The 25,223-nt window shown below is 48.2% G+C and overlaps 2 protein-coding genes across 5 annotated transcripts in view; both read left to right on the top strand.

The window, feature by feature from the left end:
* Window positions 1-25,223, top strand: part of Con (leucine rich repeat protein connectin) — a 119,529-nt gene that overhangs the window by 64,214 nt on the left and 30,092 nt on the right. For 2 of the 4 annotated variants that reach the window (XM_033382787.1, XM_033382785.1), the window contains exon 1: window positions 9,762-10,131. The exons of the other annotated variants lie outside the window; for them this stretch is intronic. The gene's annotated coding sequence lies outside the window, so the exon portion shown is untranslated. Of the gene's footprint in view, window positions 1-9,761; window positions 10,132-25,223 lie in introns of those variants that run through there. 4 annotated transcript variants of the gene reach the window in all.
* On the top strand, window positions 4,094-4,854 carry LOC6900073 (ubiquitin-conjugating enzyme E2 L5). The gene has a single exon (XM_002135401.3). The coding sequence runs from the start codon at window positions 4,213-4,215 to the stop codon at window positions 4,753-4,755; it is 543 nt and encodes a 180-aa protein (XP_002135437.3). The 5' UTR covers window positions 4,094-4,212; the 3' UTR covers window positions 4,756-4,854.

Here is a 25,223-nt window from a genome sequence, read left to right as displayed (position 1 = left end):
GGTTGGCAGTAGCTACGGTTCGGTGCGGAACGGAGCCTCGTAATTGCAGCACGTTTGAGTGCAGCAGCAGCTAACTGCATATTGAGTAATGCCCGCGAGCAAACGATGAGAACGACGAGCACGAGGGGGGGCTGTCTGCATGGAATGGGCGGGGGGCGGGACTCGGGGCCGGGCGGCTCCAATGGGCTAAAGATGGGGCTCGGATTCGCAATGGGCGGGAGGCTGCCGCTGTTGCTGCTTCAGTTTGCATTATTTATGACAAAGTAGACTCCGAATGAAGCCATGGATACAGAGAGAGCTGCGCGCGAGGGCTGCGGAACTAGTTCCAGCGGGGTTCCAAGTTCCATGGGAGATCGTTTCGAGAGAACATTCAGTGGTTCCAACAAGGCATTCTGTGGATTCCCAGTGGAACTAGTTCCAGAGACGCTTGCAGTAGGGAATATTGGTGTAACGGAACTAGTTCCAAGAACACATTCAGTAGTTCTGTTTTGGAACATCTAAGCAGTGGTTCCAACAAGGCATTCTGTGGAATCGTTTTATGAGGGTCCAACTTCCAGGGGAACTAGTTCCAGAGGTGTAAAGGAACTAGTTCCAAGAACATATTCAGTAGTTCTGTTTTGGAACATCTTAGCGGGGATTTTCCGTTTGTTCTGGGGTTCCTACCAAACCGGAACTAGTTCCACAGAAATCGTCAGCCCTGCTCGCAGGATATGCTGGTCCTGCGCCTATGGCGGCCACAGGCCTCGGCGGAGTGGAAGTTATGGAGGGGTTTTGGGGATTGTAGGAGGCTTTTGTGGCAGGGCTGCTGGGCGACTGTACCCATATGCCACACACACACAGTGAGGCACAACAGCGACCCCCTCCCTCTCTCTCTCCCTGTCTCTCTCTGTGTCTCTCTGTCTCTGTGTGGCTGCATTTCGCTTTTATTTACTTCGAATGTAATTTAATATTATACTATGGCAACGTGCCACACATCATCGCATGCGGCGCGGAGTGGGGCCGAGCGGCACAATGATGATGATGGGGCAACGATGACGATATCGTTTCGTGCCTCCCTGCTACCCCCCGCTGCCCCCCGCCCCTGGCACATAAATAATCTGTTGCATGTTGCATGTGTGTAATGTTTAATGCCTGCATGAGTGGCTCTTGCCTCCATTTGGTTTTTGATAAGCCGACGCTTAATTAATTTTAAATTTGTGGCAACGACAAGAGTGACGACAACTCTTGGGATGCAAACTCCTTCCCTGCCTGCATTTCCCCATTGGTTTCGGGTCCTGCAGTCCTGCAAAAGGACATACGAAATCAATTAAGGACCTTCCACGTTAATCGCATCATATATCAGGCTGTCGCTCTCCCCCTCTACCCCTCTCTCTCGCTCTCTGTTTATCATGCCATCTATCCTTTCGCCCCGCCCCAGCGATAGACAGATCTCTGGACAAGGGTTTCCTCTGCCCCGCCCCCGTAGCCCAGCCAAAAGGTCGATGACAGGCCTTGCGGAAACGGCAAAAAAGAAAAAAAGGACAAATCAGCACGCGACATTTTTCGCGCCTTTTTTAGGGGGCAGATCGGGGGGGGGGGGGGGCTAATAAGGGACCCCAAATGAGAGAACAAAAGGCACGAAAGTCAACGAAAGTGTTAGAGTACGATAAAAAGATTAAAGTGCACAAACAAACAAACAAACAAACAAACAAAAGGAGTGAGACAGAGACAGAGACAGACAGCCCAAGGCAAATTGAGATAAAACACACACACACACAGACAGAGACAGAGACACAGCGGCATAGATAGAGATAGCGAGAAAGTCACATGGAGAAAGGGGAATGGGCGTGGGTGAAAGAGAAAAGCCCAATCCTCACAGCAGGAGCTGCGGCAATTGGTAATAGAAAATCGGATCAGATTAGATTTAATGCCGCGCGGCAATGGCTAATTTTTGGGTGATTTCTCATAGAACTGATGCAGCCGCCCCTCCGGCCCCCTTTGAATCTTGGCGCCATGTTGCCCCCCCACACAGAAAGGGAGAGAGAGTCAGAGAGCTGTCAGCGGCAATACGCCGGCAATGACAGCTAAACAAATGACACAAAATGCGGTGGAGATGAGGAGGAAGGAGTACGGATGAGTAGCCAGAGATGTGGGTGGGGCACACACACACACAGACACACACAGAGAGAGACAAACATCAGATATATCAGAAGAGCGAAAGAGCAAAGCGCCGCCAAGCGACGGGCGAGCGTCATCAACATTTCCGCTTCCGGCTGTTTATGCTAAAAGTATGGCGACGACAACGGCAACTGCTGCGATGGATGGGTCATACACCCACCACCCACCAGCCACCAGCCACCCAGCCACTCCCCCCCCCACCCACCACTTAGGACACCCCACCCTAAGGGGGGGCGGGGGGCGAGGAGGCTACCAGCTGAGCTGTCAGACGCCTTGGCTGTTCGTCTCTCCTTTTCTGATGAGGAGGCATCTATCATGTCGCCGCCACATTGTGGGGACGGGGAAATTTTTGGGCATTTGCTAACTATGGAAAAACTATCGATTAGAGGAGCCCAGCAGGCATTTGACGGCAGGCTAACTGTGATTTAAGCAGCGAAAAGGAACCAAAATCAACGATGACTACATTTCAGAGGGTTCCTTTCTGGGGGAAGAAGTCAAAGAGAGGGCTTAAAGAGGAGACCAAAAATAGCCACTGCAGGGTTGAAAGATACAACGGCATAGCCCCCATCCATAGATTACACTTTGGTGTGAACCTCTGGGACCCTGTGGATCGTCTACTTTGGATCAGGAAATTGCCCTAGAACCCACGACTAAAAGTATCTGGCGTAGAATGGTTTCAAAACATCTTTCAAGGCGCCCAAAGAACCCAGGGAATCGTGTATTGTAAATACAATCTTCAGGCTGCCTTGCCTACCTCAAGCCCATTGGCATTAAACACTTAAATTTCGTTGATTGAAACAAATCAATGCCAAGCTACAGATGTATCTTTTGCTAACCTCAGTGTTGAGCACCTTTTGGTCTTTGGAGAGACAGCTGCTGAAACAGCAAAGGACATGAATTGGCCAGCCATCAATCACACGTGAATGTACATCGACCCTGACGAAAGATACAATGAACAAGAGAGACAGAGAGGGGAGGGAGGGAGGGAGTTAGGGCGAATGTTGTTATAATTATGCGTGGTAGGCGATGTTTTAGCCCCCATGTTGTTGCCAAGGAATGGCGCTCCGCGGCACGTGGGGGCCTTCTTGTTGGTTTCATTTACATGACGATGACATCGCAGCATTACAGCATCGCAGGCGTATAAATAATTAAACACACACACGCACCCCCCCCCGAAACGCCCGTCGACTGTCGTATATATTTTGATATTTACTTGGGTTTCTTTTTTTTTTTTTGTTGTTATCTGGCGAATGCCAAAGGAAAAGGTGAGTCGGCGGCCTGGGGGGGGGGGCCTTTTGAGAGCTGTGTCTCTGTTTGCTCTTGATTTTTACATATTTATGAGCCATGAGAAGCGGAAAATTCAGTCGAAACCGAAACGACAGCTCCCAAGGGGCATAACTGCTAAGAAGAGTTGGAAGGAGGTGCCTCAGTGCCGCAGGCAACTAATTGAAAACTAAAATGTCAATGGCAATCTCATCATTCAGCAAGCAGCAAGCCAGCAAACCATTCTATTCGACCAGACATGCCACTCACATGTCACGAGGCTTATGAAATCTCCGCTCTAAATATGCCATCGCAGTGGCAAGGGCAGCGACAGTGGCAGGGGCCAAGGAACAGTGGCAGGACGACACCGAAAACCCTGCAACTTGGCCATAAAACGGCTTTTCATTTGTGAGAGGGTATTGCCTCTGGCTACTACACTGGCATGGCTTTGGCTTTGGCTTTGGCTTTGGCTTTTCCTTGCCTCATGCCACATTCGCGTTTGATCCTAATGTGCTGCTGTCAGTGCCTGTCGACGTCAGCGACGGCCGCGACGGCGGACTCTAGCCGGCTATTTCGGGGATTAATGTCGAATGTGAAAGGATTTTTGTGCCATACATTCGACTAGAACTCGCCCCCGTCCCCCTCTGCGTCCCCCTCCCCCTCTCCGTCCCCAGTAGCCTGTGCCGAAAACGTTAACGAAATCCCTTCAGTAAGCAGCTCCCGAAACGGAGAGAACATTTCACACTTTGAGATACAGCTGGAAGAAACCGGAGAGCAGGCCCCGAAAGCAGCATGGCCAAGCAGGAGGAGCCCATCATGGATGGGCCCAAGCGGATGCAGAAGGAGCTTAAGCTCATGATGGAGGATACGAAGCTGCCGCAGCTCCGCTGCCTGGAGGTGGAGCCCAATAACATCTTCAAGTGGTACGGCCTGCTGTTGCCCGTCAGTCCGCCGTACGACAAGGGGGCCTACAAGCTGGAGATCGACTTCCCGCAGCAGTATCCGTTCAAGCCGCCACGGCTCCACATCAACACCAAGATCTACCATCCGAATGTGAACGAGCGCGGACAGGTGTGCCTGCCGATCCTCGAGACCGAGCACTGGCTGCCCACCTCCCGCATCGAGTCGGTGCTCAACTGCCTGCTGGCCACCATCAACGACCCGCAGCCGGACAATGCCTGGAGCGTGGACATGGCCAACGAGTATCGGAACGATCCCAAGAAGTTCTTCAAGATAGCCGACGCCTGGGTGGACCGCTACAGCGAGCATCGGCCCACCGATGCCGAGCTGAAGGCGTTCGATCGCAAACGGAAGAAGGCAATGCAGAAAAATTAGTTGGCCGGTAACCCGGGGGAGGGGGGCCTAAGATCTACACTTTTATGCCATCGATAATTATCGAAAAATATACCAAATTATCTAAATTATCGAAAACTATCGATATTACTTATAAAAATGATCGAAATTGATCGATAAATGTACTCCGAACTTCCCTTTGTAGCTACAAATAATCGATAACATATCGTTTGGAGCTCTTTTCTGCTATAAAAGCTATTTCTGCTCTAAACCATCATTCAAAGACTGATTATCGGTTTAACGATTATTTATCGATTCATGGGAATCGCTTGGGCAGATTTCTTGAGCTAACAATAATCGATAGCATGTCGATTACAGCTATTTTCTGCTCTAAGCCATCATTCGAAGACTGATTATCGGTTTAACGATTATTTATCGATTCATGGGAATCGCTTGGACAGATTTCCCGAACTGCTTGCCTCCTGCTTGCCAGCATTAGACCATCTAATTGGTATTCCGCCGTACAGTAGGCCCCCAAACAGGATGGACACTTCTGTTCGAAGCCCGCTGTGAGATAAATCATTTGGCTAACAGAAGCAGGAGTGTCACTGCCACTGCCACTGCCGCTGCCGCTGCCCCACTGAGTAGTAGCAGCTGCCCCACGCGGTGTCTGGGTTTGCGGCACAGCGAGCGGGCGACATTAGCCAGCATTTGGTACTGGGAGACGGAGACGGAGACGGGCAACCGTCATTGTCAGTGGCATATCATCATCATTCGCCCCATCATACGCATCCGCATTCCCATTTGGGGCCTCATCCCACATCATAGTTTTCTTTGGGGGCGTGGGCAGTGTTTGGGTAGGGGGTGGAGGGGTGGAGGGGGAGTCGCGCACTGAAAATCTCTGCTGCTGGTCCCGGGGTCATATAAATTTCGGCAATGAATGAATCAACTTTACGAACATCGAGAGAGAGAGGACACATGTGACTGCTTTACGGTCCTGGGTCCTGGGTGCCCCTGTCCCCCTGTCCTTTACCTCCTCGTTCCTTTCTTGAGTGTTTCTCCGCCCGATGAGTGTGTGTGTGTGTGCGTGTGTGTGCATTTTATGTGCTCGTGTGTGTGTTTTGGGCAGTTCACTTGATATGCTCACTGCCCGGGCTGTGCCCCCTGTCCCCCTGCTGTTTGGAGCTTGGAACTTGGACTTGTCAATGGCAGGAGACGGAAATGGGAAAATAGGGAGTGGGGGGGAGTGTGGGGTAGTATGGGGGCGTGTGGGGAAAGTGGCAAGTGGCAGTTTGGCAGTAGGGCATGTGGGGCCAGGCACCACTGATGCCGGTACTATAAGCTGCCACTATAATTACAGCAGAGGCCAAAGGCATGGAGATACTCGTATCAAAGCCAGGGCTAAAGATATTTGTATCTAGTTTCTTTACTGCTGGATTTAGTGCCCAAAGAGGAGGCGAGGCAGCAGGAGCAGGAGCAGAGACTGTGGATGGATAGATAACTGGTGTCCAAGAGCAACCATTGTGAAGATGGATTACCATGGAGGCAGCGTCGACAGTTTTTGTTTTGTTGGTTCTTTTTTTCTTTCCCGTCCATGTGCATGAGATGGTGTGTGTGTGTGGCATGTGGCATGGTGTGGCGTGGGGGCGTGGGGCGTGTGCCAGTGCGTGTGTGTCTTGTTAAAACTGCCAACTGATTATTATCACCTTCCGAGGACTGACTGCCAGAGACCCAGTCATTGACACCCATTTCTAGGGGTGGGAGGCTCTTCTTCTCTCTCTGTGGCTGCCGCCCGAATCTCTGTCACGCCCAGCGCCCTCTAGTGGCTGTCACTGGCAGAAGTCGTTTGCTGTTTGCTTTCTTTCTTGTCTTTCTTTCTGCTTTGGCCCACAGTTCATCTCCTTGTTTCTGCTTCTGTTTCTTCATCTGCTTCTTGTACTGCGGCAATGAATCGCAGTTTTTGATTAGCTACAGCCACAGCAGGCAGCCCTGACGGACGAGTGCGGTGGGGCGGCAGCCCTGACAGACCACCGAGGTGGGGGCGGCAGCCCTGGCAACCCTGGCAACCATTTCTTTGCTTTTTTTCTGGTCTCTTCTCTCTTTTTTTTTTTTTTTTTTTGGCATATTTCCGTCGCACTTAATTACAGTTGTATTTTATGTTTACGTTTGCCTGCTGGAAATTAAATTTTTCACATTTTCACAGATCAAAAATTTGGAAAATTTTTGTAGAAGAATTTAAGAGCTTTAATGTGGAAATTTATTAAAGATAAAAATAGGCAAACATTTCTTGGAACAAAATACTTTTTCGCTGCCAGAATTAGGGACATTTTTTTTTATAAAGAATTTCAAGAAATTTCATTGAAATTCTGAACCTTTTTTGCATTGGGCTTAGAGGGGAAATCACGCCGTAAGTTCATATGGAAATTAAAGTAAAATTAAAACATTAAACGGTTCCAAATATGGAAACATATCAATTTAATAGAAACACTTAAAAATTAATCCCATTCAAATAAATTCATGAAAATTCGTTTAATTTTCGGTTTTGTTTAAATTAAAGCCAATTTTTGATTTGCATTCCAAAAATTGGGTGTAATAATGCAGTAAAAACTATCGATCGATTTTTGCAATCATAACGGGGGTTTGACCTGGAGGGTGGGGGGGGGGGGGGGGTTCTGTTCGAACAATTTACGACCTGCGACCCATAAAATATGCAGCTTATAAATGGCATAATTTATACACGCACACACACACACACGCACACACAGACACACACATACATAGATACAGATGGACAAACAAAGTCAGATGGAGATACGAGGCCTTGTTAATTCTGGGTTTTTGGGGATCGTTTGTGGAGGGGGGATGGCGGTGGGGGGGCGGGGGTCGTTGGGTGGTGCATGCCAAAAGTGGCTTACCGTACAAGTAAATAAATTGTGTGCCGCAGGCGGCTCCACAGATGCAGATGCCAGATACAAGATAGAAGCAGCAGGCGGAAAGAGAGAGAGCTTACCAGAGAGAGAGAGAGAGAGAGAGAGAGAGAGAGAGAGAGAGAATTGTTGTTGTTGTTGTTGCTGTTTCTGCCGTGTGCAGTGCTTGTAAAACCAATAAAATCAATTAAAAGGCACTCAACATGCAAACAATTATATGCAAATTTATTTATACACGAATACACAAGCACATGTTCCAGCTGGTGTGCGTGTGTGTGTGTGTGTGTGTGGGCAGGGCAGACAAGCAGAAAGAAAACCAAAGAAAAGCATAGAAGGCAAGGGAAAACAGTAACTCAAAACATTCTATGATCGGAGTAGTCGAGGCTTTTGATACCCTGGTTGATCATTCGTATACATATAAGGTAGCTGTGGGTTATAGACAACCGATTGAATATTAGAGGTTATCATAAACCAATAAGAAGGTTTTTTTATACAAAGGTACCGCCTTAAACGTTTAACGCGTAATGCAGCGGCGTTCCTCGGTCGGCTTGTGTTTCAGCCAGGAATTCGAGCGCAGTAGACTAGTATTACATAAAGATAAATACAGTTTTCTGTTATTCTCTGTAAACTCTGCAGGGCCTTTTTTTCCTATAAGTATTGTATGTAGACACACTTATGGGACCAAAAGTAACGTTATGTTTTTCCATATGTAGCAAACTGTCTATCAAAATCGTAATACCCTCGGCAAAGGGTATCACGGCAGAGCAGAGTCAAAGCAGAATCAAAGCCAGCGTCAAAGCAGTGCCGAAGTCAAAGTCAAAGCTAGCATAAAACGGTTCTTGTATTTGCATATGCAAGAAAAAGCAAGAAAAAACAAGAGGGGAAAAAAAACACAAAAACCAGCGACAAGAACAATCCTGCAAATAAACAACAAACGAGCCAGGGAAAAGGCGCAACAAAAAAGGGAAATAAAAATAGTCAAAGGCAGAAGAGGGACAGAGACAGGGAGAGCAGCAGCGACAGAGTCAGCAACAGTGGCGGCAGCGGCAGCGGGCAGCGGGCAGAGGCAGCGGGCAGCGAAGTGAACCTGTTGCGCAGCACACCACAACAAAAACGCATGAAATAAACAGCAACAATTACAGAACAGTAGAAAAGAGAGGAGACTGGAAGAGAGAAGAGAGCGGGCTCGGCACGGGACGGGACGGGACGGGACGGGATAGAAACAGGTCCGAACAGAATAGGACATGCACAATTTAAGCCAAAAAGGAGAGCAGGAAGTGCTTTAAAGGCAACGGTAAGTGGTAAATGGAACAACAGGCAGGGAAACAAACTGAAATGGAACATCAACAACGGACCTGGGACCCGAAGAGCACAGCTCCCAGACCAACAAGTAAACCGAAAGAGAGCAACTGCAAAAATTGCCAGCAAGAGCAGGGACCAACAAGTGCAGTAAAGAGAGCGGATTGAAAGAAAAGTTCGAGTGCAGCGATTGAGAGGCAGTTGAAAGCGGATTGAAAGCAGGTTGAAAGCAATTGAACGTCCAACACTTGCAGTAAAGAGAATGAGAGATGAATGCAAAACGAAAGAGAAAAGGGAAAAGCAGGAAAATCTTGAGAAAAATATGGAAAAATAGGAACCAGAAATCAAAATATTAGTGGTAATAAAAATGATAGCCAAACTGCATTTAAGAGACAGCAATTGAAGTCCAAGTTGAAACCTAAATGGAAAGAGAGAGTCCGTCGAAGAGAGAGTTCCCACGCAGCTGCGCCTGCTCCGAGCGAAACTAGACCAAGCGGCGGGCCGGAAACTGAAAGCGAAACGAGCCGAGCCGCGCCGCGCCGAGCCGAGCCCTCGCGCAAACAAACAACCCGAGCGACGAAGAGAGCTGAAAGGCGGAACGAATGGGCAATGAAACAGTTGATAGCTCAATTGTCTGTGGGGGTGGGGGGCGCTCGCCTCGTTAGCAGAGAGCGCGGCGTGGCGTGGCGAGGCGAGGCGAGGCGAGCGCCTTTGCCTTTCGTTCGAGTTTCGTTTTCCATTCGTTTCTTGAAGCGCTGCCACCCACCCGCTGCTGCAGGGCCCCTGCTAGTGCTCGGGCTCTGTCTCTGCCTCGGCCTCTGCCACTGCCTCTGCCTCTGCCGCACGGCCAGTGCCACAGTTATCAGTCGTCGCGTGTGCGTGGCCATCATTAGTCTTCATTCTACTTTCGACGGTCTTTGTGTCAACAACGTGTTGCACGCTCTGCCACGCTCCCGCATTACCGTTACACTTTCAAACGCGAGTCGCCACCCAAAAAGGTGGGTCGTTTATCAAAGGACCCCAAGCAGTGCTGCTACGTGTCGCGTGTGTGTCTGTTTGTCGTGCAACAAGTCGCAGCTTTAAATTAAATTGCAACAATCAAACATCAAACAAATATCACAAAAGTGTCTAAACAGTGTGTGTCTGTGCGATAGTGCCACAATTCGAGGCAAGCCCCCCTCCCTCACCGCAAGTAAGTTTCGTGCAAAAGTCAAACACAAATGAAAGCCTTAGATGCGAGTATTTTCCCCTGCAGCATACTTTTTGCGGCACTTCCTTCGAACCATTTTTTTCCGCTTTTTTTTTTGTGGGTCAATGGATGCTCAAACACTCGACAAATGCTCAAAGAACTCAAAGAAAACTCCTGGCAGTAAATGCAGTAAAAAACAAACTAAAGAAAACTACAGAAAAAAAACACCAGAAATTTTGTGATGAAAATATATTTACAGTCATTAAAAAAAAAATAATGGCAACGGCATATTTTTCTTGTTTTTTTTGTCAAATACTCTTCAGTGAATATTTTTTGTTGTTTAATGTTATATTATTTTCATTTATTTGAAGTGCACACAAAATATAGAAAAAACATGGAAAAAAAATAGAAAACATTATATCTTTCATTTATGTAAATGTGCTCCAAAATGCAATAAACTTTTGGTTTTCTGCTTAAATTATCGAAAAATGAAGGCAGAAACCCAAGAGAAAGTTTTTTCGAAAATTCAAGAAATGTTGATGGGGGGGTTTTTTTTTGTTGTTTAGATTCCCTTTTCAACAATTGTTTCCGCTCTGAAGGAGCTATTCTTTAGACTCAAAAAATAGAATATATGTATGTATATTCTCATCCTTTAAGTGGTCGAAAACTTTTGGAAAAGCCAACAAATCTCTGGGATAATTTTCCTCTTGGAATTTCATGTTCTCAAATCTGTGCTGTGCTGTTCTGTTCTATAGATATTTTTTATTCATACACCCAGCAGCCTCCCTGCTGATGCTAAGTGGCACAGAAAACGGAAAACTTCTCCGACAAACAAACAAATAATAAAATGCCAACCAAACAAAGGCAAACAAATCTCTGGGACACAATTTTTTTCTTATATTTTTTTTTTTTCCTGGAATTTCAATTGAATAGAATGCTCCAGTTCTAAATCCTGCTGGTGCCGGTGCCGGTGCTGCTAGGGTGTCCTTTTCCACTTTTGCTTTCTCCAAAGTTGTTTGGTTCTCTAAACTGTCGGCAAATTAACTTTGGGGCGGGCCAAAAGGCGAATGGAAAACCTAAAAGGAAAAGCGGGAACATTTGACAAATCACAAACGTAAATAGATCCTTCTGCAGCAACAACAACAACAGCAAAAGAGAGAAATTTTTAAATGTAATTTAAGTTTGTGGAACTCTTTTTTGAGGAGGTCTCTGTTGCCGCCTGCCGCCCCCAACCCACTGACAAATGGCAGGAGCTAAAAGTTGGGAAAATTAAAGCATTAACCTTGGTCTGGGGGCGAGAGCAACTCTCTCTCTGCAGTTCTCTCTGGGCCCCCCGTTTGGCCACAGCATAGACCATGTAATAGACTCGGAGCCAAAAACTAAATCACTGTCATTGCGGTTTTGGAGATCCACAAACCCACAAATGACATAGACACACACACACACACACACATACGCATGGAGAATGGGAATGAGAATGGAGATGCAGATACACAGATACAGATACGAAGTACAGATGCAGCAGAGTGCGGTCGACGGGGTGAGGGGGGTGGGTGCTATTGTTAGGCAATGATTTGCAATTTGTTTGAAAAATCCATTCCCCCTCCCTCCCCACCACAGCCACACAAGACAAACAATCGCATGAAGGAGAGAGAGGGGTGGAGAGGGGGAGAGTGGAAGAGTTGGACAAATAAAAACCATAAGGCACACTGAGAAGATACAGCTTTGGCTGGAACTACTCAAAGATACAGATACAATTAGAAGTACTGAAAGATACAACAGAGCTAGAGCTAAAGCTACAGCCACAATGGCATCTGTGGCTACAACTTTGCGGATTGTTGGATTTGCTCTTCAGCAAATCAAGGGAAAAGCAGCAGCAGCAGCCGAAGAAAAGCCTCAGAAAGCGAAAGCAGGGGCGTGGGGGCAATGTAGTATAGAAAATTGCATGGCAGTCAATGTGCAACATCGTCAATTGCCGGGCAACCAAATGTACAACCCCTCTATACCCGATTGCCACCGCCACTTTGCCCCATTCAGCATCGGCATTTGCATCTGCATTTGCATTCCCGCCCCCACCCAGCCACGGCCACGCCCCCCAATCCACAGTCCTCAATCGCCTTTATCCCATATAAAACGAACTCCAGTGCCTTGCCTCATCAGCAATCCGCGACAATTCTTGGCAAACTACTTTTAGTGGCGCTCCACTTTCCCCCCGCCCCTCCCCGCCACTCGAGTGGGGATACGGATACTCCATCAACTGCTTAGAAGTTGGAAGGATGGCAGCAGGAGAGGCCGGGGGGGGTGGACTTCCAATTTCATATGCGGAATAGCTGCCGCTGCTGGTGCCGCTGCTGGTGCAATGGGAACTGCATACAATTACAAGCAAAAGATGCAAAATGTGCACCAAAGTATCTGACAGATACTTAATAGCTGTAGCTACAGGAAAGGCAGAGAAAAGCGGCGAAAAGTGGCAGGGAAGGGGAGTGCGGGGCGCGGAGTGAGGAAATGGGAACAGGAATATGGGCGAAACGAAACGCCAGAGGAAAGTGTAGGAAATGGCTTGGAATGCCAAAAACGAATTCATATTTGATGTACGAGTATGTATGCGCTGATGTTGCAACATCCCCATGCCCCGTGCCCCCCCACCCCTTCGACTCGCTGTAGATGTTCAAAGGAAATTCCAAATGAGATGTTTAAGCATATTTTGTGCTTGAAATGTGTTTTCTTTATCTTTTTTATATTCTTTTCGACTGCCAGAGTACAGTGGAAATCCCCTAAAAGCAACGAAGAAGGATCACGAAAACCGTGAATGAATGATTGAATTTATATGGGCTTAAAATTACATGAAAGCTGGCCAGAAGAGCCCTGGGTAGATACGAAAAACGAAGTAAAAATTCGGCTTTAAAGAAGGTCTTCGGTGCTTCGAAATCCTTGGAAAAGACAGCAAGGGAAGAGTTCTATGGGTGCCTTAGGAATTCAACATTATATTCCTAAGGAAGCTGCCCTAAAAGTAGGAAAAGTCAGGCATCCCTTAGATACAAATCACAGAAATCTGAGGACAACAGTTTTTTGGATTCCCAAAGAGAAACCCAAAAGATTTTCCACACAAAAATAGAAATCTAGGAAAAATATAAGAAATTATGGAAGGAAATCATAAAGCAGAGACCCTCCCATGCCCTGTTGTGGCAGGCTCCCCCTCCGTCCCCCTCCTTCCCCCTCCACTTGGCTTTAAATCAATTAAATAAGTGTAAAGTGGAAGGGGCAGACGGGGGAAGGGGGAGGGGGACAAAGTTAGGAATTGACCAAACGCCCCCCCCGCTCTGTAGTGGAAATGGAATTTTCCGTATCTGGGAATCTCAGTTAAGGGATACACGGATCCGAGTCCGACTCCGACTCTGACTCCGACTCCGACTCCGGCAAATGAAATGTCACGCAAGCAAATGAAATGTGAGATAAGATGGAGAGGGGAACGTTGCAGGAGGAGGCGCCCCAGGAAGCTATTAAATCTACATAAAATTGTAGAAATGTGTGGCATGTTGAGCAATTACAACTCGAATGTCGGCTGGCGGCGGCGATGGAGGTGCATGTGGCATGATGTGGCATGTATGGCAGGGGGGGGGGGGGGGGGAGAAGGAAGGACGCACCTATTCAGCTGCTGCTGCTGCTGCTGCTCATCTGAATGCAAAGCCCGTGCCCCATGTTTCTGCCTTCTCTCTGCCGCACCTTAAGAGCCGTTAGGAAATTGCACTTTCCCTGCCCCCACCCCCACACCCACCCCCTCCCCCTTGCTTGTTGTGGGCCCCGCTTTTGTGGGCGTGTGAAAAAAGAATTAAAGTCAAGTGAGCGCACTGAGACTGAATACATAAAAACGGGCAGAAAGCCATGAAAAACCACGGAAAATGGACTAGGAGATGGTCAGAGGGGGGGCCTGCCAGGCTGGGAAGGGGGGGGAGGGCGTGGCTGTATGCAGCACAAGAAGAGAACAACCGCCGAAACAACGAACAACGAACAGCGAACGAAACGAAACGAACATCAACGTCAACGCCAAAGAAAAGCCGGAAAAATGCCCAAGCTGTTTGCCTGGCCACACAATGAATGGGGGGATTCCAAGGGGAGGGGCAGCAGGGTGCTGGGAAAGACCTGTATTTGGATATTTTCCCGAGCGACAGAAGGTATAATTTTCGGCGCGACATTTGACACGCCCGCGACTAGAAGCCAAAGGCCCCCCAACCCCCACCCTCCACCGAGGGACATTGCCTCTAAAAAAAAGAAGCAAAATGCACAGGTCCCTTCTCTCTCTTGATGGCAAAGCGGTCCTTAAGATCCTTATCCTGATGGGAAGCCTGAACGGGCAATTATTTGGGCATTTATCACAGATTTCCACTCGCGGATGAGTCCGAACGAACGAGGACAAGGACTTCAAGGATGAGCAGGTTGTGGGACAGCCAAAAAGGTGAAATTGGATGACAAATTAATTGACGGTGAGACGTCCTAGGAAAAAATCTCTGATCTAACCCCTTGATGGCCTCCTTTAAAAGTATTTCAAAGATACAAGAACTGCCAGAATTGTCGTTGCCATAAATAGATCTATATATATTCTGGGGATACGATTTTCCCATATTTGTTGTAGCATTTTTGATGAAAAATTAATTTTCATAAAAAATACACAGGATAAAAACCAGAGCCCCAATCAGCGCCCCATTTTGGGGGTGGGGAGGGGGGGCAGTGGACGAGGAAATGCGTAAAAATAGCCAAAGCGGGGAGGAAAAGGAAAACACCAGAAAAGAAGGCGTTACAATAGGCAGCAAGGGGGAGTGTAAAGGTCACGATGGGGGGAAATGGTTACCACAAAAAAAATGATAGGAAATCAGTTGAACCCTGAGCCATCGAGGGGGGGGGGGGGGGAGGGGTGTAGCCTTGGGAGGAGACCAAACTCTACTTTGGCGCAGTTCTTCAAAGGAAAGCCGGAATGGAGCTAGATATAACCTACTCTAAAAGGTTTCCTAGATGTAATACTGTAGGCATATCCTTAATTGGCAAACCCCGTGGTGCCAGAGATTTTCCAAGGGAAATGATAGAATGTAGCCTCATAAGGTGAGTGATATAGTGGTCCTCCTATGCCTAATTCCCCCAAAACTCAGGCAGAACCCACTTAGAGAGGCAGAGACCCCTAGAACCAGTACCTTAGAGAAGCCACTGCCTTAGAGAACTCACGCTCTCCCATAAGCATGCGTGTAAAGACCATCTGGTACCCTGGGCTAAGAAAACATTCCCATTCAAGGCCTTGTCTTAGGGTCATTCGATTTCCCGCTTCAAATGAATCAAATCTGTAGTGTTGGGCATTTCTCTATAGAGAAAGAGAGAGAGCTCTTCTGCCCGAAAGACAGTTCCATCGGGATGAGCATTCTGGCATCCTTCTTAAGCGGGTCTTCTTGTTGTAACCGGAAATGTCGCTTAGGGAAACTCTGCCCCTGTCTCTCACCAGCCCCGCCCCCCCTGCATCCTAGAACAATTTCCAGAAATACTAACCATAAATTGTTTAATCAATCCCAAAGCAAATACCACCATAACCCCTATAGCCCCCTGCAACCCCCGCACCCCCCTGCACCCACTATAACCCAATCCAATCTCATGCCATCCATCCGTTGGTCGCCCTGTCTGCTGCTGTATCTGTCTATACACAGATCAGGATGATTAAAATTTCAATTGGCAGTGTCAGGACAACGCATCCCCCAGCCACCAGCCACCAGCCCCCAGCCCCAGCCCCAGCCCCCTACCCCTGCTCCACCGCAACCAAAGCCCACTCCTGCGCCTGCTCGCACTCCCCACGTAGCCCAAAGGGTCCCGAAAAATCCTTTCAATTTCCGTTGCTCAGAGGAGAACCCACAGAAATGCGAAACGGTTGAGAGAGCGGAAAACCTTTCAATAGAGAAGCGAGAGACGGAGCGTAAGAGAAAGAGGAGGGGGTGGGAGGGGGCGGAGAGACAGCGACAGCGACAGACAGAAGGGATAGCTAACCGTTAGTTTAATTTGTTAGATTAGTAAACAAATGAAAATTAATTGAAGCAAACGAAAAACTTGGCCCCGGGCATTCCGAGGGCCGAGTGCGAGAGAGCGAATTTTGTGGAAAGTGGGAAATCAGGCAGGGAAAACTTTTTCCTCGTAGATAAAACAAGGACCAATCCACTACCCCCTCCCCTCCCTCTGCCTGTGTGTGTGTGTGCGTGTGGGTGGGTGGGTGGTGGGGTTTGGGTATCCCCAACAAAGGTAACAGCAAATTGTTTCTCTGCTCTTTAAGGACTTCAAAAGGGGTCGGTCTAGTCGGCTGATTCGTTGGGGAGCGAAAGTTCTGCTTGTGGCATGTGCAACGTCTTGATTTTTCGGTGGGGCAAATGGATTTGGATTTGATTAAGTTAATTTTTGTTGTTCGTGGTTGGGGGTGGAGGGGTGGTAGGAAGACCCGTAATCTTCGATTTTGCGGGTCCGTAAATGATGATTAACGCTTGTCGCTGGTAGGCCTGGAGGCCTGGAGGCCTCAAGGATCTTCTAAGCTGCTTTTAATGGCACACATAAAAAGGAACAAAGGCCACGCATGGCCCTGCCGCCACAGGTCCTGTTTTCGAGGTCCTAGTTCCGCCTATCAGCCGCCTCGAATGCGGGCAGACAGTCCGGGGACGAACAAAAGCGTCAAGTCAGCGAAAAAACAAACAAATTTCGGGCCACCAGTGACTATGGACGACTATGGGATATCCTGGATAGGACGGGCAAGGATTCACGGGATTATGACTACGATTTTATTGAATTCCGTATCTTTTACAAGTTTCGAAATTCATGAAAGGTCCTCCATTTCATCGGTGGATCGTCGCTGCTGGGTATCCAAAAAAAAAGAAAGGGATACCAGGCGGAGTGGGGGAAGGGAAATTACTGCGAAAGCAAAAGGCAGCAAAACAAAACAATCGAAAATTATAAAATAACAAAAGCGAAATGCGAAAAGCGAAAAGCGAGGAGCGAAATCGATTGGAGGAAATCTTTTTATGCCATTGAAAGGATCTTTCTGCCCCACGCCGCCGAAACCCTTCCTCCCTTCCTTCACGCCGTGCGCTCAGACGATTGTCCTTTTTTGTTTTTTGCATTGTTTTTCTTGCGCTGGCTGTTGTCGGTTTTTGGTGTACGCGTCACGTATTGTCAATAAAAAAATAATAATAAGATACAATAAATTTTTACCTTTAACGAGTGCTCCGTGTGCCCATGGTAGAGGGGGCGGGGTGGGGAGGGTGCAGAGAGGGTTAGAGCGGGACATATGCGTGTGTCCGTGTCCATGTCGCCCCACCCCTCCCCTCCGCTCCTCCCGCTTTTGTGCGTAACTGTAACGCGGATGCCACGCACAAAATATAAAAAGAAAATAAACACGAAGAGAGTGTGTGAGAGAGAGAATAAGGCCTGAGCAAGCAGTTAAAAGCAGGCAGCAAGCAGTCACCGAGCAAGCAGTAAAACAGTGAGTTTGTAGGGGTGGGGGAGGAGGGGGCAAAGGCCTCAGCAAGCAGTCACTGAACGGTCGTGAGAGGTGGAGGGGGGTGGGAAGAGCGACTGTGAGAGTGCGGCAGAGCGGGAGCTGCAAAAGCAAACAAAGGCAATGACACGAAACGATGACGACGGTCCTAACAACAACAATAACAACAAGAGCAGAAACAACAACAACAATAAGCAGCAAGCAAACAGCAAGAGCCGAAGCAGGAGCAGGAGCGTGCACAGGAGGCACAGCAGCGGCAGAGGCAGCGGCAGCGGAGGAACAACAGAAGCAGAAAGCAAACAAATAAAAGGCGCAACAATTGCAAAAAGAGGGGCGAATGTGGAACAAGCGGGCTACGGAGTGGGAGTGGGAGTGCGAGTGCGAGTGGGTGAGGGAGAGGGACGGGCCCTTGCCATATGTCCCATAAGCTTTGTGCGTGTGTCTTCATCCTTGCCCACTCTCCCACTCTCACGCCTCTCTCGCCGCTTTCTTTGACATTTGCCAAGTGCGTGTGTAATTGAAACTAGGCGCCTCCCCTCTCCCCACTCTCTTCGATTCTGCTGCTACATATGCGATGATAGCCATGCACGGCAAGGGGTGGGGGGAGGGTGGTGTTTGGTTACCTGAAAGGGTAGAGCGGTGCTCGATAGAACGATTCGAACAATCTGCTGGGTACCGGAGCAAGCAAAGGGCAAGCATTCACCGAATTCCAGCTGAACAGATTCAAACAGATCGGCCGCTCTCTCTTTCTGCTCGCACGCTCGCTCTCTCACTGCTTGCTCGCTCTCTTGCGGTTCGCTCACTCTCTTACTGCTTGCTCGCCCTCTTCAGCTCGCTCGCTTTCTTGCGGTTCGCTCGCTCTCTATCTGCTTGCACGCTCTCTGTCTGCTTGCTCGCTCGCTCTCTTGCGGTTCTGTAGCTCTCTTACTGCTTGCTCGCTCTCCTTCCAGCAGAACAAGCACTTTAGCAGTCCCTATTCCACGCATTCCCATCAAAAGAGACACATCTAGATCGCTCTCTTTGCTTGAAGATTGAATGATACGAAATGGTAATCCATCCCAGTCCTCGCCCTCGCCCACTCCCTCCATTAAGCTCCCCCCCTTGCACCGCTGTACTGCCTCTCTTGTGGTGCAATAAAAAAGCACACAAATGCCGATTGTAGTACAGGTCACTGCACCTGCAGTTCAAAATGATTATTTAACCTAAGGGGCACCTACCCCCCGCCTCCCCCGTCCCCCAACCATGCCCCATGGCACGATTAGTCCACCCACCGCCCACCAACCACTCGACCAGGAGAGCTTAAGCATTTTTAGAGGGCTATTTGGCTGTTGTTGTGTTTGCATTACCCAATTCCACGGCGATGTCTAGACGAGCGCGGGGGCGCGGGAGAAACTTTTCATCCAGTTTGTCTTTTCGCGGCAGAGGGTTCAAAGGGGCGAGGGGCGGAGAGGGAGGCGGTGGAGAGAGGATCAGCAGTCCGAAACATCTTTCGGACGACTGCAGCGGAAAGCAGCGGAAAAATATGCAAAAGAATGATAAACGGAGACGCAAGACAGTGGAAACAAGAGCGAAGGAACAGTGGAGGGAGAGAGAGGGCGAAAAAAAGTATTCGCAATATTTGTATAAAGGACTACAGACAATTTGCCTTTAAATAGAGCGTGGCACTTCAAACAAGTGAAGGGCCCCATTGCCTCGGCGGCAGCCCAGCCCCAGCCCAGCCCCACCCTTGGAGCAGCAAACAAAACATGAAAAAATACACGGGGATAAAAAAGAAGCACACACAAAAAAACAAAAAATGAAAGAAAAACATAAAGAGTGAGAGAGAGCAAGAGAGAGATGGGAAGAAGGGGAGTTTTTGGGGGTTGGGATGGGGCAAGTAACACGACGGAGATTCTGCAGAAAATGAAAATCAAGAAAATGAAAAGAAAATAATATAACGAGCGCATATTAAAGTGGGTTTATTTATTTTGCCCTCGACGACGGTGACGACGCTGTTGCCACTTTTTCCAAAGGTAACCGTACAGGACGACGCATGCCACGCAATGCACGGGGGGTGCTTCCCCCTTTTTGTGTGTCCTTTTTTTTTCCTGTGCTGTGCTGTTGTTGTGTCGTGTTTATTAAAAAATAATTTCCCTGCCTCGCCGCCTAAGCCGACGCACACAGCCGCCGCCTCCACCGATGAGGAGGGTGCCATCAACAGTTTGCATTCTCAAGTGTCCCCAGGAAAACATTTGAAACAATAAGCTGCGCGCCGGGGCAGGAGACTGGGGGTGGCCGCTCTCTTCATTCCGATTCAATAATGCGACGACATCAGCAATAACAACAAAAACACTAAATTATTCAAGCGGAGGGCAAAGGCAAAGGAATGCGTAGGCAGATCGCTAGACATTTGGGAATAGGCGGAATGGAACAGCAGAACAGAGCGCAGAGGAGGTGGCGTAAAGGCACGATTATATAGCGGATATACGGGCCGGGTGGCTGAGCAGACGAACTTCTTGAGGGCTTCGCTTAGAGGGTGTGACAACAGGCCGGGCCGGAAAGGAGAGAAGGGGAAAAAATGTAAATCTGTGATTTTAATGCGTTTGCCAACTGTAAACATAAACCGAAAATATTACAAAACTTGTGCAAACAGGAGAAAAAGCAATAAAAAGAAACAAACAAAAAAAAAACACGAAACAGAGCAGAAAGAAGAGGAAGAAGAAGCACGCAAAAAGCGTGGGAGAGCTTTCAAGTGGAAGAACGAGTGGAAAAGTGTGGGCAGATGAAAGGGAAAGGGGCGGTAAAAGGGAGGGCAAAAGGGGATGGGCAGGGGGAAAGCCAACGCCAAAAGGGAAATGAATACGAATGCGAATACGAATACGAAAGCGCGTATGTCAATTTAATGGGCGGAAACTGTTTTTGCGATTGGGGGAGGGGGCCGCGCGCGGTGTGTGTGTGGGGAGGCGTGGCACATGCTGAAGTGGCGGCAGCCAGAAATATGAAATATTTATATGAACATTTTCATTTATTGAGCGTAACAAATGTGCACAAAACAAAAAGCAAGACACAGAGACAGAGACAGAGCCAGAGACAGAGCCAGAAGCCAGTAGCCTGAATCACAGGCAAAGGTGAAGGACATCCAGCGAGAGGGGAAGGTAGAATGGCAGCTCCACCTGTTCGGCGTTTTGTGTGCGTGCAGGATTGCCATCATCATAATCATTGGCAGCAGCAGAAGCAGCAGCAGTAGCAGATGGCACTCCTCCTGCTCCTCCATGGCAGAGAGAGAGAGAGAGAGAGAGAGCAGCGCAGCGGAGAAGAGGGGTGCCACCCCACTCGAAACTTTCGTCATAAATACAGCGTCTACTGTGTGCTATGATACCCTGTACGGGGGGGTGGAGTGCTTGGGGTGTATGGGACCCAAGGGGAGCCTGATATTGGCCATGCTCGCAACGGTCATCCAACGGGGTCCCTCTACCGCTTTCCGTACAGCACTTCCGTACCATTGCCACTGTTCCCAAGCGACACAACGGCAGCCTGATCGATCATCCAACGGGGTCTCTCTTTACAACATCTCCGTTCCATTGCCACTGTTCCCAATCGACCCAAGTGGACCCTGATCTTAGACATAATCGATTGATGTCTTTCTAACATTATGCTTACAGCATTTCCGTTCCGTTGCCACTGTTCCAAAGCGAACTAGCGATCTTCTCAGACTAAGCTTTAAGCCTCTCTCTCTCTCTTTCCCTCTCTCCCTGTGAGGAAGAGGGAGCTCTACCTTTTGGATCTAGTCATTCTTCTGTAGATTTTCTCTATAGATATGCCGAGCAGACGATATCCTTTAGTCGGAATAGCCACTGTAGCACTCTATTTTGTGGGTGTTCTTTTTGTGTTTCTGGTTTCTTTTTGATTTCGCTTTCAATGCTCCACCTTCGGCCCTTGCCTCTGCCGCTGCCCCTGCCTCTTCCTCTGTTCCCCTCTGCTTCTGTTTCTTCTTCTGGCTTTGCCCCTGTTCCCGCTCTTCCCGCCTTTGCCTGCGTTCTTTTGTTTGTTTATTCGCTTGTTGCGGTATTCGGGGAAATTATTATTATATTTTAATTACACATGCGTTTCCATGATGCCACCACACTTGGGGCAAGGGCCGGGGCACAGCAAATAAACAGATGTGGCGGCAGATAGAAAGTGCGAAAGAGAGGCAAGTCAGCAACAACAACCGCAAAAATGTAAATGAAAATGGCGTGAAAAATCAGTTTCATGGTTTTTATATCCCTGTTTATTTGTTGTAAATGAGAGCACCGAAAGCAAAGAGCGGAAGGGGGAGGGGGGCTGCTCCGAGTTGGGGGCGTGGCGAATGGGTGCGGAATAACGGAAGTTGATTATGACCATTTAGCATGGCGGCCATACGCTTCTGCCGCTGCTGTTTTTGGCCTAATTAATTTTTGTCACTAATGTTTTTATAGTCGGTTAAATGGGGAACAAAGCGGGGGAGGGGGGGGGAGGTATAGTGGGTACCGCAGGTGCCAAGCAGCTTTATTACCTAATTACATTAGTGGCAGGACAGCAGGACGGCAGGACAGCAGGACGGCAGGACGGCAGGACAGCAGGACGGCAGGACGGCAGGACAGCAGGACGGCAGGACATGTGGCTGGCAGTAAGGGAATTGAATGTACAGCCAAGGATTTTCCTGCACGGACCAACAGATTGTTTGCTCTACAGATTGAGACAATTTCTGGGGAATTTTTGAATTGTTTGTAGTAGAAGAAGCCCTCCCCCCTCCCCCCCCCCCCAACACTTTATTCTTTCTACAGCTGTTTTGGCACTTTCTTTAGCTGCTTTCCCCTATATCGGTGGCACCCCTATATCATTCACAGGCACTCAATATGAAGAAATAACAACTTGCCACAAGGGCAAATGAGGACGGACTCAAGATGAGGGAGAGATGATAGACCTTGGAGGGGACTGGTAGAGGGGTAATACAGGGGGCAGGGGCAGGGGCTAGAGGTTAAGGGGGCATGGCTATCAGAGGCAGGATCTCTGTCAGGCGTCGTCGTCGTCGTGTGGCACGACTTTGCTTTTGGGGTCTTCAATGGTAAACAAGCGAAACAAATATTTAACTCCCGGGCGCACATCCCCCCCCCCCCCCCCCCCCTCCCTCTGCCAAGCGGCAGGCGGTGTCTCCTCTCCGCCGTGTGTGTGGCAACCCTGGCTGCTTGTAAACTTTTCTCAGACGCCGAGGGGAGCAGTGGGGCAGGTGGGGAGGCAGCTTCAGGGGTTCTCTGCCTGTCGCAACAGCTTTGAAATCAGCTGCTGCTGCAGCACCTCCCCCCCCCCCCCCCTCTCTGAACGCCCAATTGTTTATGTTTGTCTTGGCGAAAGGGCGACGGCGACGGCGACGGCGGCGGCGGCGCGGCGTCTCATAAAGTCCCTAGAAAGCGAACGGAGAGCCCAGGACGCCGAAGGATCCAAAGGCGCTGTCAAAAGTCACGTCGAGGTCCTGCCATACATGTGATGTTGCCAATGCCCCTTCCCCCGTCGCCCCTCCCCCCGTCGCTCCTCTGTTAACGTGTTTGTGCATGTCTCTGTCATAAACTTCAACTGGAAATTGTGCGTAATTATATTAAATTTTTATTGCCTCACACATGAAATGGAGAAACGTTGCAGCAATTTCCAGAAAGAGTCTTCCCCAGGATTATCCGCCGCATGCAAATTGTGGGGCGAGGCGTGGACGGAATGTGGCAGGAATGTGCCAGCAGAAGGAGAGAGGGCGGGCGAGACGGGGAGAGGGGGAAGTGGGTGAAACAGCGTTTAAGTAAATTGATTTTAAACAATTTCCAAAAACGAGTCTTGTTGTACGTGGATTTAATGGATGGGACAACATTTTATGGGGCCACCCCTAAGGAACTTAAATAGGGGATAAATTATGCATCTCATATGGAGACTACAATGTATCTGTGGACAAAGACACTTTACGGCACAAAAATGGCTGCGAAAAGGCCATAGATACTTTGTTTTTCCCTAAGATATGGCAATAAATCACATGCTATAATGAATTCTGGAGATGATCGTAGTAGAATTTATAGATATAGATAGATAGAAGACTCTAAGAGTCTTTTAGGTGATGAATTCTGAAGGAGATCGACTGGAGCTTACAGATATAGATCCTTAAAGCCTTTTCAATTCTTTTTGGTGATGAATTCTGATGAAGATTGGACTAGAGTTTCAAGATTTCGAGTCTTAAGGCCTCTTAAAGTCTTTTTGGTAATGCATTTTGATGATAATCGCACTAGAGCTAATAGATATAGATCCTTAAAGCCTCTACAAGTCAATTCGGCACTAGAGCTTATAGATTTCGTATCTTAAAAGCCTCTTTAAGTCTTTTTGGTGATGAATTCTGAAAGAGATCGACTGGAACTTACAAATATAGATCCTTAAAGCCTCTAAAAGTCTTTTTAGTGATGAATTCTGACGGAGATTTGACTAAAGTTTAAAGATTTCGCGTCTTAAAGCCTCTATAAGTATATTTGGTGATGAATTTATACAATAATTGATAGATAAATGTCGTTTGAGCATTAGAAATAGGAACAAACCCAGCTGCTCTCTTAGCATTGCAAAACCTCAATCTACGACTACCTAAAGGACAATCTCTCCCAGCAAATAGATCAAAATACACAAAGAACAATATGTGGCTCCAAAATCCCCTCCCAAAAGTCTATTCTGGGCCTAAAACTGTGATATTTATGGCTCCATATCGTATAATCTATAAGTATAACCAGAAATAAACCCTCTTCGAAGCAATTGAAGACCGCTTTGTGCCTCTACAGATATCTAGAACCCAGCCAAACCCTCGAAGATCCTATCAAAGAGGTCCTTCATCAGTTACCCATCACGAACATATGCTTAAGGCCAACAATCAATACAATTTAAGCCGATTTTTTGTATGTGTTTTACCTGAATGGGAATGTTATACGTATTATTTTCTGGTTATCTTTTTTCCATATATATTTTTGGTGTTTTTTTTGTTTGGTTTTTGGTTTTTGTTTTTGTTTTTGTTGAACTGCTTTTCTGAGGTTTCCCATTTGGGTTTTCGGTCGACAGTCGACAGTCGACAATCGACGGTTGCCAGTGGCAGCCGCCATTTGAACTTTGTTTGACATTCCACCGACAATCAAATTTCAGATTCCAATGATACAGGAAACCCACTCTAACCGCCCCCACACCGCCCCCCCCCCACAATGGCATTTTCTTGCCCATGTCAGCAATTATTCAATGCTTAATGAGCGGAGAGGCATCGACAGACGGCAAGGGGCACAGCCATGAATGGCATAAATCTTATTAAATATTCAAATAATACAACACAACAAAAAAAATGCCACGGAGAGGGGGCGGAGGGAGAGATAAGGGGCTGCAGAATATAATGCGGGCATAATTACCATTAAATGAAGGGAAATGAAGGGAAAGGAAAGGAAAGGCAGGGAAAGCCTGGAATGCGGGGCATGGCATGACCCGAGAAATGGTCAACGAATGTTGGGAAACGATTATAATTGCAGTAAACAACCAGTGCCCCCGCATCCAGCAGCAGCTCCACCCCCCTCGCCACCCCACAAAACTA

Source organism: Drosophila pseudoobscura, chromosome X, assembly GCF_009870125.1.
Source record: "Drosophila pseudoobscura strain MV-25-SWS-2005 chromosome X, UCI_Dpse_MV25, whole genome shotgun sequence".
Lineage (NCBI taxonomy): Eukaryota > Metazoa > Arthropoda > Insecta > Diptera > Drosophilidae > Drosophila > Drosophila pseudoobscura.
This window is presented reverse-complemented; position numbering and strand designations above follow the sequence as displayed.